Source organism: Falco rusticolus, chromosome 11, assembly GCF_015220075.1.
Source record: "Falco rusticolus isolate bFalRus1 chromosome 11, bFalRus1.pri, whole genome shotgun sequence".
Classification (NCBI taxonomy): Eukaryota; Metazoa; Chordata; class Aves; order Falconiformes; family Falconidae; genus Falco; species Falco rusticolus.
The window spans coordinates 35,177,316-35,194,593 of NC_051197.1; the positions used below are offsets into that span (position 1 = coordinate 35,177,316).

General features: G+C 52.5%; 1 protein-coding gene across 4 annotated transcripts in view; it reads left to right on the forward strand.

Moving 5' to 3' along the window:
* The first annotated feature begins 977 nt into the window (after positions 1 to 977).
* The window catches only part of NR5A2 (nuclear receptor subfamily 5 group A member 2), a 96,485-nt gene continuing 80,184 nt past the window's right edge, over positions 978 to 17,278 (forward strand). The window contains exons 1-4 of one of the 4 annotated variants that reach the window (XM_037404611.1): positions 978 to 1,295; positions 11,373 to 11,510; positions 13,702 to 13,820; positions 15,105 to 15,246. In XM_037404611.1, coding sequence (XP_037260508.1) covers positions 1,232 to 1,295; positions 11,373 to 11,510; positions 13,702 to 13,820; positions 15,105 to 15,246 — 463 coding nt within the window. In that variant the 5' untranslated portion in view covers positions 978 to 1,231. Of the gene's footprint in view, positions 1,296 to 10,696; positions 10,712 to 11,372; positions 11,511 to 12,668; positions 12,809 to 13,701; positions 13,821 to 15,104; positions 15,247 to 17,278 lie in introns of those variants that run through there. The other 3 variants (XM_037404612.1, XM_037404613.1, XM_037404610.1) reach the window with 3 other exon arrangements.

The window sequence follows — 17,278 nt, forward strand, 5'->3', positions numbered from 1 at the left end:
TGTTTTTCAAGATACTTGAAATATCAAATATCATCTGATTATTCAAGCTCAGTGAGTCTGATCTCCCAAAGTGTATGCAGGCTTGATCTATCAGGCTACAGGTGCAGAGGCTGCCAGTGGCACCGCAGGGCACAGAGAAGGCACGCTGCACTCAGGCTGCTGTACATGCAGCACCACATCACCCAGGGAGCTGGCGTGCCCCTGCCTTCCCTCTGGCGGGTGTGAAAGCAGAGCCTCACCCACTCACAGCTGAGCTGAAAAATCACCCCGTCATCTACACACCCACCTTTACAATGATTATTTACAACAAAACACTTGACAGCCATCTGACATGCTGTGGATGGGCATTACACCCCGCAGACTTAGAGGTGAGCGCAATACTGTCTATGTATCATAATCCTGGGTATCAGTGTTTAAATATGCTGTAAAGCTCTTTACTGAGAAAGTAGTGTACGCTTTCAACTAAATGGCTACAGCCTGGAGCTACTCTCCAACCTGAAGACTGGGGCAATAAAAATGGTTTTGTCTGACAAACCATCGCCAAGGATTTGCTGGTGCTGTTACTCAGAGTGTAGAATCCCAAGAGCACTCAGAAGCCTCCTTTAAGGAATTAATGCTTGCTTGTTTTGCCATCCGAAGAGTGTTTACAGAAGCCAAAACAACCATGCTTGCTGTCCACTGTGCAAAGAGGTGATGACATCAAGAAGACAGGTCACAAGTCTGAGTTTATAGTCATTACACTTAATGTTGGTATGGCTTTTCATCCACTCACTATGATCTTATGACCCCACAACTTTACAACCTTCCACTCTCTGGGCTTCATAGCACCTCTCCACTCTTAGGTTAATCATTTCTCTGCCATTATCTGCCAAGAGTTCTTATCTCTTTTGCTGTCACTTTATAACAGGGTCCTCTTATCAAGCTGTACAAAATCACGTGACGGTGCCAAACCTATCACAAGTTCCAATTCTTCTGATTAGAGACTATCATGAAATGGGATACATGGTTTACAGCAGGTCACTAATGCTGGAAAAAGTACAGAGTCCACTCAAAGACATGCTTGTTACTTTCTGAATTCTTGGATTTTTTTTTTTGTTGTTCATCACGCCGACTTTCACTAAAGGTTATTATAGCCTGGGTCTCAAGGACAGAAAAGTTTACAGGCTACACCTCTTCTGTACTCAATGCGGTATACCTTGCACCCAAGGGTACTATATATTTATACCTAATAATGTCTTCTGGTTCCCACACAGTCATCATACAGGAATCTATAAAACATGGACTTACATCAGTTGGTAAGTAACAGTTTTCTAACTGTTTTGAAGACTCTGCATAAATATGTTAGACCTGGGGCTCTCCAAACTGAAAAAAATCATTCCAATCGGGCAAACCAACAAAACTGATTAATTTGCACATGTATTTAGGCAAAAGAAGAACTTTACCATACAGCGTAAAAATGTAAGAAAGCAGCTGACAATTCAGTGACTAACGATTTTCTCCAGAGATAATGTGATTATCAAATATGTAAGCAGATAATTAATAGTATCTTTATCTATTACAACTGCTAGTAACTGTGAAATTGTGCGTGTATAAACATTTGCAAAAATTAGATTTAAATTGCTTCTGGCCTGACTATTCTTGTTGAAGAAAACCTCAGGAATGTTTTTGGGTCTTTTCTGTAATACACATGTCGAATGCAGGTTATTTTCTATAGCTAAAAATGCAGATATATCATCAGATATATCATCATCAGCGAGGGTGGGCTGGATAACAAAAGTCTATTAAGACTCCAGAGCAGCAAAGCAGCGAATAGTTTCAGTAGCATATGGAAATAGCACCCTCTCCCCATCAGAAAGCCTGCAGGTGCAGGTCGCTCTGGCTTGCAGGCACAAGGGGCATTGCACAGGCAGCTGCCCCAGGCTGCCAGGGCTGCGGTGGCGGTGGCTGAGCCATGCAGGGGAGGTGCTCCTCCCCACCACCTCCCCACCCTTCTCTCACACCTACCTCGAGTCATTCTGTCTCTCCCCAGACACCGGGAGGGAGATGCCTTTCCTTTGGCGGGCGATAGCATCCCCTGCCCTGTCATCCTGTGCCCAGGCTGGGGCAGGGGCTGAGTGGGACTGGAGAAGGTTTGCCAAGGGAAACCTTCATGGAGTGGAAGGCTCTTCACAAGCCAGCACAGCAGCACAGCAGGTTCCATGACCCAGGGTTTTTCAAGGCTGCGTCTCAGCACAGCAGTTTATGGCAAGGATGAAAGAAGGGAGCTTTGGCCTGCATGTGGGAACCAGGGCTTGGTCTCCTTCTTTTGCCCCCAGTGTGCATCATCAGATGGCAGATGAGGTGCTCACCCTGATGCTGGGTGGGATACGGGCACCTCACCACCAAGGGAGGCTTTGGGACAATGCCACTGCACCAGCTGCAGGAAACAGCCCCAAACACAGCTGAAACCTGGTCTTGATCTCCTGGGTGGAGCTGCTGCTTCTCGTAAGGGGAGGGTGCCGGTGGGAGGGGGTCCTGCCTCAGGCCTGGCTGTGTCCCAGGCAGATGGCCCCCAAGGGCTCCCTTCTCAGTCTCTTCACCTGCTCTACACCTCCTGCACAAGAACCATGCCCCATGCTGTAGCGAGGTTTGCTGGCTGCAAATGGGTGGCTGGAGGACTAATGTCCCATGGATCGCACCACCAGGCCCACAACCACCTGCCTGCTGGCCAGCTGTGCCTGATAGCAGCCCCACTCCAGGATGGGACTCTGGTGCTTCTCCTCAGAGGGAGCCATGTGGTCCCTCTGGCAGTGTTGTCAGGGTATCCCATCCACAACAACAGGAAGACACAGGGCCCTCCTGAGCTGTTGGGCATGGCTGTGACCAGGGTTTGACCATCAGGCCAGAAGGTCTGATCTCAGCAAAGCCACAGAGAAGTCAAAGCCAGAGACCCTCTGGTGCTTCTCTACAGGTGTGGGGTGCTGCTCTGCACAGCTGTGCCCCCAGAAACACATGGAAAATGGTGGGGGGCAAGTCCAGCTTCCCCTCAGGCCTTGCTCCAACTTTTGCTCTTTCTGCCTGCTAGGGAGGGAAAGGTGCTGGAATAGCCTTTGGGCCTCTCTCCTCAGCCTTCAGCATGGGATAGTAACCTAATGATACCTCACATGTATCTGAGGAGCTCAGATAAGGTTTTTCAGGGTGAAAGGGTACAGCCCAAGGGGAAAGGAAAATAAGACACTCTTATCTGTTATATTTAGACCAACTAAGTGCCATTTTCATAGTTCCCAAAAGACTAGCAGGCCTGAGTTCCCTAAATCATGTGGATCTGAGAAACAAATTGGTGGGAGATGTAAGTCAGCAGAGCGCTCTTGTCACCGTACCTCCGAAATGCACTTATACGTGTGCTGTATCATGGGTATACCAGGACAGATTCACAAAGCATGGCCCAGAAAAAAGCAGGTCTAAAACCCGTGAAATTCTCCAAAACCCTGTGCGCAGTGGGTCGGGCAGAGGGTTCTGCCTTTGTGTGACACTGCACAGTCAGAGCCCATGGTGGCATCTCTGAAAATCCCATCTAACTTGGCACTGTAAACCGATCACCGCATACCTGTAAGGGTTAAATGAAACCAGCACCACCCAGTGGGCCTCTGCTTGGAGCTGGGGGAACCAGATAAGAAGGAGCTGGACTGTGTTCTTAGTTGCACTTGGAGAGTAAGTCTTTGGAAGAAAAAGCTGTCCTACCAGAGTGCGAGTGCAACCCGCAGCAGAGCCAAGAGCTCTTCAGAGTAAATCGCATCCATGGTCTTTCACTTTTGTCCAGTCCCTCCCAGTGCCTCCTTTGCTTTTTCCTCTCTAAGCAGAGGCAGAGCGGGTGGGCTCATGAGGGCCTGCCACGAAGCCCTCGCCCGCCAGACCCCCAGGCCAGAGGCACTTGCTGCTGCCCCTGTCGCAGGGGCTGAGAGGGCCCTTGTGAGGGAGCACCTGCTTTGCAAAGGTGTACCCGGCGCAGTCACCCATCTGGGGATGGAGAAGTTAGGCTTTGGTCTAAATCAGTGACGTGTCACAGCAAGAATGACCTAGCTTTCTGGCAGCAAGGAGGGCCTGGTCCAGCTCCCATGAACGCTGGGGACACTCCACCGAGTCACATAGCAGTGTCTGTCCCTTGCGGAGCAAACACAACCAGCCTGGAGCTGGGGTGTGAGCCGGCACTACCTGTTGTTGGCAATTGCTTTTAGGTTTACAGTCATATAGCCAAAGAGGCAGCTGGTATTCACAAAACCTTAATAGTACATCCTATCCCCTAGACAAAGAAAATTGTATGGATTTAGGAAAATTTTTATGGAAGTGCCATGATTTTTTTCTTCTGCCATGTTCCAGGGCAATACAAAGCTACTTGACTAGTTTCATGTTTACTCTAATCAGCCTTTTGTCTTAGTGTCATCAGGGACACCATGCAATTTTTATAAGCATTAGCTGTGATTATTTAACAGAAATAACTGTTTCACTAACTTGAAAAAATGGTTATAGGAGAGGAAAAATAATCTACTTGCAGTCTCTTACTGTAAAATTTTTCAGCTTATATAATACTTACTGCCATCTTAATTTTAAAGCATGTCCTCAGGCATTTTACAGTATTATAATTAGTGCTACTGAGTTTGGCAAGGTTTGTTTTTCTGTATTATTATTATTATTATTATTATTATTATTATTATTAATAGAGTGGATATATAATGAAATTTCATACAATTAACACAGAAAATATTATCTTTAGCAGTTTGGATTAGGATTTTGCCCAGCAATGATGCAGGCAAAGCTCCCACAGGAGTGAACAGTTTAGGCTGTGTGGGCACTGCAAGACCTGAGCTGTAGGTGATTTCTTTTTTTTTTTTTTTTTAACAGTGAAATTCTGGTGCCATTCTTTAATCAGTTTTCTTCCCATTAAATACTTTTCCCATCACTGTACTGCAAATGAGCTATCTACAAAAGGGGCAGTATTTACATTTGCACCCGATTTTTTCCAGTTAGTCTGATTTTATATGCCCAAATACATGAGGCAAAGTAACAATGCTGATGCCTGTGGTCTCCAGAGGGAAATCACCATTGCTGGCAAAACTCCTCCAGCCACTCGTCCGTGTGGGTAATTTAGAGGTCAGCTCTCAAACTTGTCTTTATATAAGGTGAAAGGGAAGAATTATCTGCAGCAGGAGTTGTGTTTGGCTGCATTGTGGGGAAAACGGTTATAGAGTCTCATGCCAGATTACTATATAATGCCTAGTGTTTACTCATATATTACACAAGTACCTTATCTAAATTACATAGATATGCAAACATATATGAATATATATTAATACACTCTTATATACAATGAACAGAAATGAATACATAAAAAATCCTTATTAAGATTTATCAGTATAAACTATGCTAGTTTATCTTCTCGTGGTTTGTTTTATGCTTATGTGTGGAGAAGGAGAGAGAGATGAGTTTAAACTTTTTTCATTATAAAGATGAGCTATCAAATTATTTTTTAAATAAAGTTTTCCAAGCTTCAAAACATAATTGGGGGGGGGGGGGGGGGGGGGAAGGATAAGCAGACCTAAAACATCTTTTTTTTTTTCCACCAACAGATCAAGGTCAGTTGTCTCAGCAAAAAAAAAATTCATTTTTAAGCCTGTCTGTGCAAGATAGAAATCAATTATCTCTTACGATACAGCGGCCGGCGCTCAGCCCTGACAGGAGCTTTGCTTGATATACAAATACGTTTGGTGTTCTGTTTCCAGACCGGGCTCCGGCTTTTGAACCAGGCGCTGGCTCCGTCGGGGCAGCGCAGGCAGGACCCTCAGCAGGCCCGTCAGTGACCGACAGCGCGGGGAGGGCCGGGGTCGGGCGGGGGTCGGGCGGGGGTCGGGCCCGCCCGCCGCCTCCCTGGGGCCCGGCCGCGGCCGGGCAGCGGCCCCGCTCCGGGGCGGGGGGGGGGCGGGGCGAGGCCCTGCTTTCGGACCCCCCGCTCCGTTACCGGGGGAAGCCGCCGACCCCGCGGCAGGCAGGAGCGATCGGAGCGGGCACGTTTTGCCGTCGCACCGTTAGCGGCAACAGGTCGGCGCGGTGCGGGACTAGAAGGCGTTTTCCCTGCGGGACTCGTGTAATTTATACTAAAACAAATAATAAATAAACCAAGGCAAAGCCACCCAGCAGAGCTCCTGCTGGCAACACGCATCTGCCAGTGTCCCGACGGCGGCGGCTGCCGCCTGGGACGGCGCGGTCCGGGGCCGATGTTCCCGCCTCCCGCAGGGGGCCCCGCACCTTCCGCGGCCCGGCCCCGCAGGCCTCCGGCTGGCGCCGCCGAGCCCCCGGGAAGCCGCCCGGAGCGCCCCGGCCGCTGCCCGCTCCCCCGCCGCCGGCGGGCGGGACACGGGGCACGGCGGCCCGCCGCGGCCCGGGCCGGCCGGAGCCGCCAGCGGCGGGACGCGGCGAGGTGCTGCGGTCCGGGTGACTCACTGGGCAGTGCCAGAGGCCAACCCAGCGGCACGGGGCCACCCCGCCCCGCTGGCTCCCGCTCCCCGGGCTGGCGCCGCTGCCCTGTGTGCGTGAGGCGGCGGCGCATCCCGGCGTGCGGCACCGGCCCGGCCGCGCTCGGGAAGCAGCTTCCTGATCAATACCCGGCTGTCGGGAAAGGCTCCCTGTGTTAGGCCGGGCAGGATCGACATCTCCGTAAGGCAGCAGCGAATGATTCGCGGCAGAAGAAAGGCGATAGGCTTTGGAAAGAGATCCTCTGTGGCGTGCGTTTTACTACAGAAAGTATTACAGCCTGAAGCACCTGCTGTTTCGCTGACAGTAGATTAAAAAAATTCTATATATATAGAAAAAAGTATATTCTTGTGTTTGGGTTTTGGGAGATTCCCCCCCCCCCCCCCCCAGTTCTCTAGAGGGGACAGTTTGCTTTCTAAACTTTAGTCGGAGGCACTGAGCCTCGGCTCACATGAATGCCTAGGAATTAAAAGCAGTGTTTCCTTGGCAAAGTGATGAGTGGAGCCTGTTGGCTACGGGATTTGGAAGGTTTCGAGGTACTCTCCCCTTCGTACTGTAGGGGTGATCTGTTTATGACAAGGAGCGGAGGGGGGAAGATATGAGATGAAAGGAAGGAGGGGAGGGGAGGGGAGGGGAGGGGAGGGGAGAGGAGAGGAGAGGAGAGGAGAGGAGAGGAGAGGAGAGGAGAGGAGAGGAGAGGAGAGGAGAGGGAGAGGAGAGGAGAGGTGTGGTAGGGGAGGGGAGGGGAGAGAGGGAGAGGAGAGGAAGAGGAGAGGAGAGAGAGGAGAGGAAGGAGAGGAGAGGAGAGAGAGGAGGAGGATGGGAGGGGAGGGGAGGGGGAGAGGGAGGGAGAGGAGAGGAGAGGAGAGGAGAGGAGAGGAGAGGAGAGGAGAGGAGAGGAGAGGAGAGGAGAGGAGAGGAGAGGAGAGGAGAGGAGAGGAGAGGAGAGGAGAGGAGAGGAGAGGAGAGGAGAGGAGAGGGGAGGGAAGGCAAGGGAAGGCAAGGGAAGGCAAGGGAAGGGAAGGGAAGGGAAGGGAAGGGAAGGGAAGGGAAGGGAAGGGAAGGGAAGGGAAGGGAAGGGAAGGGAAGGGAAGGGAGAACAGAAGAAAAGCGAGTAGAGCAGAGCCTGTATTGGACACAGTTTTCCTTGTGTGAACAGTCTCGTAAAGTGGGGCGTGAGAGGTGTGTGAGGCGCAGCAGCACGCTCGCGTTAGAAACTCCCCCAGCCGCAAGCGGGGCCCTGCGCCTGCCGCACCGCCCGGCCGCGTCCGGGGCCGCCGCGCTCTGCGCCCGCTGCGCCCGGGGCGGGGTCGCTGCTTCGGGGACGGGCTGCGTGGCTAAAGCCACCGGGTTCAAGTGCGTGATCGCTCACAGCGGCTCCGGGCTGGCGGCACACGGGAATGCTCAGCGGGAGAGAGAGCGGGGACAGGGTGCCGATTTCTCTCCTGTTTAAATGCTTCCCTCTAAGTCTTTTTGATTGGCTTTGGATTTAGACGTCCCAGCAGAAAAGTTTCATTCCTCCCATTACACACTTCTTTCATTCGCTTCTGCGAAGTTCGCCATGAACGTTCCCCCCAAAAACTTCTCTTTCTCTAGTTTGCTAGGAAGGTAAATCCAACCTTCTCCGGGACACTTTTTGACACAAAGCTGGAAGGGAACGTGCTATTTGTTGCTCATCGAGCAGACCCTCCAAGCTGGAAATGTCCCTGCTTGGGGAAAAAGGCTTTGAAATTCGCCCAAGTTCTGTGGCCTCTTTGAAGCTTGCCTTGAAGTACCGTGGCACAGAACCCTCTTCCTTGAAAACAAAGAGGTGGAAGAAGCTCCAGACTATTTAAAATTAGAGAGTGGTGTTTTTTTAATGTAAATGTACATACATTTAAATAGGGAAGTATAAAATATTCCAGGTCTTGCTCCTTGTACTAATCAAGGCTGCTAGAGGCTCCCCGAGCCATCATCTTTTATAATTATAATTACACGCGTCAATCAAGACCTTCAGGCAAAGTCAGAACAAAGCAGGCAAACTCAGGAGAGAAATCACATTAAAAAAAAAAAAAAAGTTTGGAGAACTTAGTAAGGAATGGAGAAGAGATTAGAAGAAAGGGTAATTAAGGTTGCTCAAGGCAATCGTGAGAGCTAGAACTCCATGTTAAATTAAATGTAGTCACAAGGGACCAGGTATCATTTATAATATGTACTGCCCTAAACTGTTTCTTCGGAGAAATGGGGATGTGTAATAACCACTCCAAAGTATTACCATCCTTAGCGGTAGCTGGCGGAGTGGCTTCGCGATGTACAGGTTGAACTCGCTCCAAACCCTTCCCCGGCGCAACGACATAAGCCCGCGGGTAGGGGCCGAGGGCCAGGGGCCGTGCCCGTGCCCCAGGGGCAGCGCTGGCCGGGGGGAGCCGGCCCGGCCCGGGCGCGGGGTTTCCCTCGCCGGCTGCCGCCAAACACGCGGTGCCTCTCCCGGAGCAGCACCAACGGGAGCGGCGGCGCGGGGCGCCCCGCCTGCAGGCTCGCAAGGCCGTAGGGCCCCGTAGCGCCGCACCGCCCCCCGGCCCCCCGGCCCGCAGCCCCGACCCCTCCCGGCGGGCGCCCGGGGCTACGGAGTGGAGCAGCCGCCGCGCTGCGGCCGCCGCTGGTGCCGGGCCGGCCGGGCTCAGCACAGGGCGATGCTGCACGGCGACGCCTGCGAGAGGGGCCGTTCGTTAATTAACGTGTCTAGGAGCAACTTCCCGAGGGCCGAGTCGGGGTCTCAGCCCGAGCCACCTCTGCCCAGAAACGAGGGCACTCCCTCGAGGCGGTTTGCCACCCGCCGTGGCCATCGAGCTGGTCGCTCCCGCAGCTCGCCACGTTGCCGTCCTAAAACTCACCGGCCGGCGAGCTGCTAAACTGTGAGACTGTGGCATGAGAAATAAAGTGTTGATACGGATCAAGAGTTCGCCTGCTCGGCCTCCCGCCCGAAGGGGAACGGGGGAAAGGTGAGAGCGGCGGGAGCCCGAGAGCTCCGAGCCTCACTGCGCCTTGGGTGCATCCCCAAAACATCAAACCCTGCATAGAGAGGGAAAGAAAAGAGACATTTTCTGCTCCAGTGGTGCTGGTGTTAAGGCGGCTCGGGATCTGCGCTAAGCAAAGGTGTCTCCTTGCAGTCACTGGACGCGAGAAGTTTAAACTGTCCAGGAAAGCGCGCAGCCGAGCCGGCGCCCTGCACGTGGAGGGCTTGTCCCGCCGCCGGTCACCTCGCCATCCTCACCGGCGTTAGTCCCTTCCAGCCAGGGTCGGTTTCCACAGACCCTCTCCCAGCCAACGGGAAATGCTGTACGCTGCGCTGCAGACGGTTCCGCACCTCACTTTCAGTCGGAGGCAGTTTTCACCGCCAGATAAGCGGTGCTCTCGCCGTGCACCGCGGCGATGGAGACGCCGCTCGGGCGGGGGGCGCGGGTGCTTGCCAAGGTGCAGGTCGCGCTCATCCCGCACCACCCGCGGACGCTGCCACAAGGGAGGGGCGGGAAGAGCGGCGGGGCAGGCGGACCCCCGGCCCCGGCCTGGCTCGCCGAGCGGCTTGGCCCCCCCGCCGCCCCCGTCAGCCACGGGACCGTCCGGCTCTCGCCGCCCAGACACCCGCTCGCCAGCAACGAGTTGTTTGGGACGGCTCGGGAGCGAGTGCCGCCCGCTGCACCATGAGCCGTGGCAGGGAGATCCGCGCAAGCGACGGCTCTGCCGGGGCATTGGCTTTTGTGCAAACGGTGCAACTGGCACCGACAGATCCCGCAAGAAGTTGGAGGGAGGGGGAACCCAAAAGGCACGACAGGTACGGCGAGCGCCGGCGCGGCTCTCGCCCGCTGCTCGCAGGCTCCGGGGCTGCGTGGCGGCAACGTGGCCGCGGGGGCTGGGGCTCTCCCAGCGCAGGGGCTTCCGCTGCGCGTCCTGCCCGTCGGGGGGGAAGGCGAGGGCCGGGGTCCCGCCGCCGCCGCTGGCCGGGCCGGGGGCAGCGCGCCGGCGGCCCCAGGGGAGCTGGAGCGGGGCTGCCGGCCGGCGAGGAGGCACACGGCGGGAGAGCGGGCGGGCGCAGCCCCTCTCGGCGGGGCCGGTGGCCCGTCGGCCTCCGCTGGGGCGGGGAGTGGTGGTGGCAGCCCAGGCCCCCACCCCCCAGCCCGGTTGAACGTCAGGGCAGGCGGCGAGCGCGCCGGGCGAGTGTGTGTGCTCGGTGCGTGGGTGCGCGGGGGTGTTGCTCATCCCGCCTCTGCCTTACTGGCTGCAAGGGCGCTGTCGGGCCCCCCTTCGCGGAGCCCCCCGCGCACCCCCAGGCTCCGGGAGCGCCTCCCCGCTGGTCCGGGGCTAGAGGTCCCAACTCGGCACCTCCGCACTTGTGGCGGGGGAAAGAGGGGGAGGAGGAGGAGGAGGAGGAGGAGGAGGAGGAGGAGGAGGAGGGAGGAGGAGGAGGAGGAGGGAGGAAGGGAGGAGGGGGACGACGACGGGGGTGGGAACCCTGTCCAGCAGCACCAGCGGCGGCAGAGCGCTCCTGTGCACTGTGCGACTCCGCATGGATCGGGGCGCCGGGCTGCCGCCGTGCTGAGCCCCGGGCGGAGCTGTCGCGGGCTCCCGGGGTTCCTCCTTCCTCCCCGGCACCCCTCGGTCTTCCTCCTCTCCTCTCCGCCCCCGCCGTCTGCAGCCAGACTACAGCCCCGCGGCTCCCCCAGCCGCGGGCACCCGGCGGCGCTTCCCGGCGGCCGGGGCCGCTCGGTGCTCCCGCGGCGGCAGGGCAAGGGCTGGCGTGGAGGAGCGGGAGGGAAGAGGAGAAGGAGGAGGAAGAGGCAGCGGCCGCCGAGCGCCCCTCGCCCCAGCTAAATCTGTGCTGCCGTGTCCAGGTGCTGGTGTCGCGGACGGACACGGAGTCCCCAGCCCGGCCCGCAGCCGCCTTGTCATGCTGCCCAAAGTGGAGACCGAGACCCTGGGACTCGCCCGGTCGAATGGGGAACAGGGGCAGATGCCGGAAAACATGCAAGGTAAGGGAGCAAAGGCACAGAGCTCCCCCTCCGCGCGCTCTCGGGCCCCCCTCGGCAAAGCGCCCCTTCGTCCTGCCGAAAAAGTTTACGGCGGCTGCCTCCGAGCTGCCCCGCCGCCGCCCGCGCCGCCGAGCCCCTGCTGCAGCCGGCCCGCTTCCAGCGCGGCTCGGGCGGGCACCGGGGGCCGGGGCAGCAGCGCCGAGGCGACAGCAGAACCCCGGCCAGGAGGCGCACCCGCTGCCGGAGAGCCGCCGAGCACCTGGCCGGCGGGGGCCTTGCTTCCCCGGGTGCAGACGCCCCGCCGGTCACCGCCCGGGGACACCGGCCCCGCACAGGCCCGGGGGTGCTCGGGCTCGTCCCCGGTCCGCGCAAAACCGACTAGGAGTTTATGCCATGGGGAGTCAGGCGGGGTAGTCCTGCCGAGCACCCCGTGTGCCGCACACCGTCCCGCAACGGGGTCCCGAGGACTGCGTCCCGCTGGTACGGTGCCCGCAGGCACAGCACAGGCGGCACCGCCGCCGGCGGCGCCACACTTCGCCGCAGAGAGCCCCGACGCCGCGGGGCATGAACGCCCTTGCGGGGTACCCGGGAAGGCGGCGGGATGCCCGAGCTGGAAGTGCCTCAGTGGGACGGGCTGGGGCTGTGCCTGGTTCCCCGCTCCGCGCCGGAGCGCTGCGGGGAGGGATGCGGTGGAGACCCCATCAGGGCCGCCGGGGGGGTCGGCTCCTTGCCTCGGAGCCGGCAGCCCGGTACGGGGGCACTGCCTGCCCCGCCCCGCCCTCCTGTCCCGGGGCACGGGCTCCAGTCCCGGCTGCTCTTTCGGAATTATCCCCTCTGCTCCCGGGAGCCTGCCGGGAAGGAGGAGCGGGGTGGGCCGGGGGTCTCGGAAGTGCTGGGGGCGGCCCGGTCGCCCCTCTCGTCGACCGCGGAGCGGGCTCCGCGCCAGGGCACGGCGCTCGGAAAACCCCTGCTTTCCCGCTGGGCTGCTCCTGCGAGGAGGGAGGGCTTGGTCCCAGCGCTGGGCCTGGAGCCGCGGCCGCGGGAGCGAGGGGAGGGCCGGGCCCTCCTCCTCCTCCTCCGCCTGCGGCCGCCCCGTGTCCGCCCCACGCCGCGGGCGGGCGGCGACCCTCGGCCGCGCCGAGGCGGCTCTGGCAGCTCTGCCCCGGCTGCGGGCGGGCGCCAGTGCTCCCGCTCCGCGGCAGCTGCGGGGTTACCGGCAAAAAAGCGACATCCCAGCGGTGCCGCGGCGGTGCCCGGCGCCTCTCGCCTTGCTCAGCATCTTGCCGAGCAGACCGCAGGCTCAGCGGCAGGGAAGGGGGAGGAAGCCGGCCCGCGGCGAGCGGCGGCGTTGCTTTTTGGGGGGCCAACCCGAGCGGCTGTCTGGGCTCCGTGCGGGGGAGCCCGGCCCGAGTGGCCGCGATCGGTGCCGCCTTTCGGCTGGGTTTACCTACCCTCCTCGTCCCCTCCTGACGGCCGGCTCCTCCCCGACCGTTCCTCCCGCGGCCGAAACTTCAGGCGGCCCCGGCGCGCCGGTTTCTCGGTACCGGGAGCCGCCGGCTGGGCAGAGCCGCGCCGCACCCCCAGGACGGCGGTCCCGGGCCGCTGCCCCTCTGCCGGCGGGGGCTGGGAAGCGCCGGCCCGGGGCCGCGGGGCCGCAGCGCGGGGCGGGGGGCGCTTTCAGCTGGTGTCGCAAGCCACTAACTTGCACTCAGCGCGGCACAAAAGTGCTGGGTCTGTGAGATCCCAGTTTGGGCTAAGTAAATATTTGCAGGCTGATGTTGAAAGAAAACTTTGAAGAAATGAACTGAGTTACTTTAAATACACAAGCGCCACTCCATCTTTTCGTTCTGCTTTTTTTTTAAAGTTTGCCCCTGTTCGTTTTCGGATTTAAATGAATTAATTTAGTTTGTGGTTCCTTCAACTCAGGATTGGGTCGAGGGCCCACCGTAAATATAAATACTTAGAACATAAAACTAGGAAGCTGATGATTTTTTCTACACTTGCAAAGTATCATACAGATTTGCTGTTGATGAAAAGTTGCAAGTCTCGTTACAAACTGTGTTTTAAAAAATACCTCCCCCCCTCGTTTGCAGTGGTGCAAATGAGCTTTCTTTCCCGATGAGAACAGTTGCGGAAAATTTGAGTTATTAATGTAAATTCTAATTGAATGTGCTATTTCTCCTCTCCCCAGTGTCTCAGTTTAAAATGGTGAATTATTCTTATGATGAAGACCTTGAGGAGCTGTGTCCAGTCTGTGGAGATAAAGTGTCTGGGTACCATTATGGACTTCTCACCTGTGAAAGCTGCAAGGTTCTGTACTAATTACTTCATACAAACACAAGTACAGGAAAAAAAAATATATTTCAAATATAAGCAGAAAAAAGATGATTAAAGAAATCAGATGTGTAATAATTTGGCTTATATCTGATATGTTTCTTGTTACATTCATGTTAAAAATTAACCACCAAAAACCTTTAGAATTTAGAAGTCTCTTGGAGAGATCTCATCTGCACAAATGGAAACAACCTGGACTGTTTTGCATTGTAGTTTTATCGTTGCTTTTAAGTATTTTGCTCTTGTGAAGTGATGTAGTTCTAGAACAACTTTCATTCCTAACTGTCCTAAATACTGATTTTAGTTGATTTATATGCATTCAGAGTATTTCTGCTGCTGGAGGATAAAGTGGGAAAAGTATCCTCAATACAGATCTGCTTTGCAAAATCTAAAGCAGATATTTTATCCTTCAACATTACAGTGGAAATTTCTGTAACTGTAATGACCATGCATTTTTTTCATACAAACTATAACTGTCAGCGTTCTCTTGACACACAAAGTCAAGTAACTAATGATTTCTTTTAGAGAATTCATTAATTTTGAAATAAAATATTTGTAAATGCAACTTATCATATTGAAAGATAAATATATCTGCATAGTTGTATGTATACTAAAGGGTTTAAATACTTATGAATTCATGACATTTGTCATGTAAAATTTTTTAGAAGTTTTTTATAGTTATTTAAGTAATGCACTGTAAAAAGAACTCCTTGGCCAGAACAATGCAATTTTAAATACTTAGTTGCACAGAAAAATTAACTTAGCATATCATATTTGCGTTAAAAAATAATCGGTGAGAAATGAACAACAAGCACTTACCGTGCCGCTAGTATGCACCACTGGGATGTACTCTAGCCAGAGATACTCTTTATTCCTGTTACCTCTGCAACAGCATCCCTGCTTGTTTCATGTAAAAGTACTTTAAAGGGAAGACTTTAATCATTTTGCGATGATTAAAGAATACAAAAGGAACTGGTCAGCCTCACTATTTCTGCTACCACTGTTAGGGGCACAGGAGACTATAGCCAGTCTTAGCAAGCTTTGACATAAATCTATAAAATATAGGACTAACACTAGAGAACCTCTTCTGGAGTCTGGTGGTTTTTTCCTGGGTACATCTCACTGTGATTAAAATAAACTATCTAACTTCTTAAGTGCTTGAGTGGTGTCTGAAAAACATGTTACAATGATTTCCATAAAATAAAATGCTGAAAGATGCTAGTCAAGCAAAATGGGCTAACTTTTATATCTATCATACAGGGATTCTTTAAGCGAACAGTCCAGAATAACAAAAGGTACACATGTATAGAAAATCAGAATTGCCAGATTGACAAAACACAGAGAAAACGATGCCCTTACTGTCGATTTCAAAAATGTCTAAGTGTTGGAATGAAATTGGAAGGTAAGAGCTATAGTCTTGCTGTTATTTTCAACTATACTATAGATTAATTCTGAAAATAATAGGAATGCATATCTTATTACATGATATTTTATGTGAAAAATGCTATACATTTATCATGATTTTGAAATTATAGTAGAAGGTAACTTTGTATGCTCAGTGAAATTGTTGCTTTATTAAAAAGACCTAATGAGTAAATGGTAAATCACTAACAACTAGTCAAAAACATAATCTATTTTTTTATATATGTATATAATTTGATATTTCAGTATTTTAGAGTTTGTGAATGAATGGGTCTAGATAGACTAGTTTTGCAGCTTTTAAAAAAGACGTAATATAGTTTAAACAAAATATGTAAGAAGTGCTTAAATTAAAAAAAAATCAGTCATTGCTGTGGAAACATATTTTATATTTTATCTAGGGTTGGTTTTTTAATATGTATTTTTCTGACAATAAGGCAGAAAACAGAGAAACAGATAAAATCAGGGTTTTTCTCACACTGACTTGCCTTTGAGATTAAGGAACAAATAATCTCTAAAGCTGTGTCCTATATTTTTGTGAGGTTACACCTGAGATGCTATTACAAATGAAAGAGAATAAGGCATTTTGAAGTATACTTTTTGAAGCATACCTTTTGACTTAATTTCACTTTCTCATGTACAGAGAACAATGAAAAGTGTACAATACCCTTTGAGATAACCAGATGCAAAATTATCATCCACTCGAAGTTGAGAATCATACATAGTTCATTCTAACTTTAATATATTAAATACTAAAATTCAGGTTCCGCAGCAAATGACATTTCTGCTTGACCAAGGACAAGCTCTAAAATCCGTATTACAATTGTACTGAAATGACATTCACCCCAGATGCTTAACCAGGAAAAATCAGGCCAAGGAGGGAAACCATAAACCATTAAGGGAACCATAACGGGTAAGACCCAGTCACCTGAGTCTGGCAAAGGACAGCTGCTGATAGAACTGAAGATAAACAGAAACATCAGCCTTCTGCAGTTCGATGGATTCAGTACTCTTCTATTTGCCCGCAAGACTGAGCTAGCACTAACTGCACTAAACATCCTGAATCACTGCATGTTCTTCCAAACTCAGATAGTACAATAACCAGACATTTGGAATCCTTTTCTCATTGTTGGTGTTAAGAATAAGGATACAATACATTTATCTACTCCTGCTTGCAACTCCTCTTAATTGCTGACAGTGATACAGGACCAGATTTTGTCTTCTGTGATTACGTGCAGTTTACCTTAATTTCTATAGGAGTTACACAAAACCATTTGCTAATCCAATCTGGCTCACAGGGTTTTGATTGTAGAATACCTGGGAGGATACTATGTATACAGATTTAAAGTTAATTACATTTACCAGCATGGGAATTGAATTATTTTAATTTCCTGCATTTTGTTTAAAGTCAACATTCAACAGCAATATTAGCAGCAGCATTTTTACTGCAAATTTAAGCAAAGTGCCTGTAGTTGTAAAGATGCTCTAGAAAATGTACTTTAACTTCGTTGTCCACACAGCCATGCAACTTCTTTTCCTTTGTTTAGAAAATTGGAAGAACATGTACTTCATAATTGTAAATAAATTGTGACATTTGTATGTGTATTTCCCTGATAGCAATATCAGGGAAATAACTAGCCTTAAAGTCTAGTTCATAAATTACCATGGACCAAAAAAATCATTAAACGTTAAAGTCCTTATGATAATGTATAGTATTGTGTATTATCTAGCATTCATAATACATTTTTAATGTTCTACTAATCCCTAAGATAAAAAGCTCAAGAACTTAACCTCCAGCAATCTCAGCAGTCTCAACATGTCACCAGGCTGTCAAAGTTTCCTCTTTCAATCTAATTGCCGTTGGGCAAGGTGGGCTTGGTGAGAGCTCCTCGCTAGTCCATTACATATATACTACTGTGACAGACACTGCTGTGACAGAGACCACCAGTATGACTCCCAAGGCAGCTGTTGAGGTGGATCTGTTTTAATTATTTTTAATTCCAGGGATATTACAA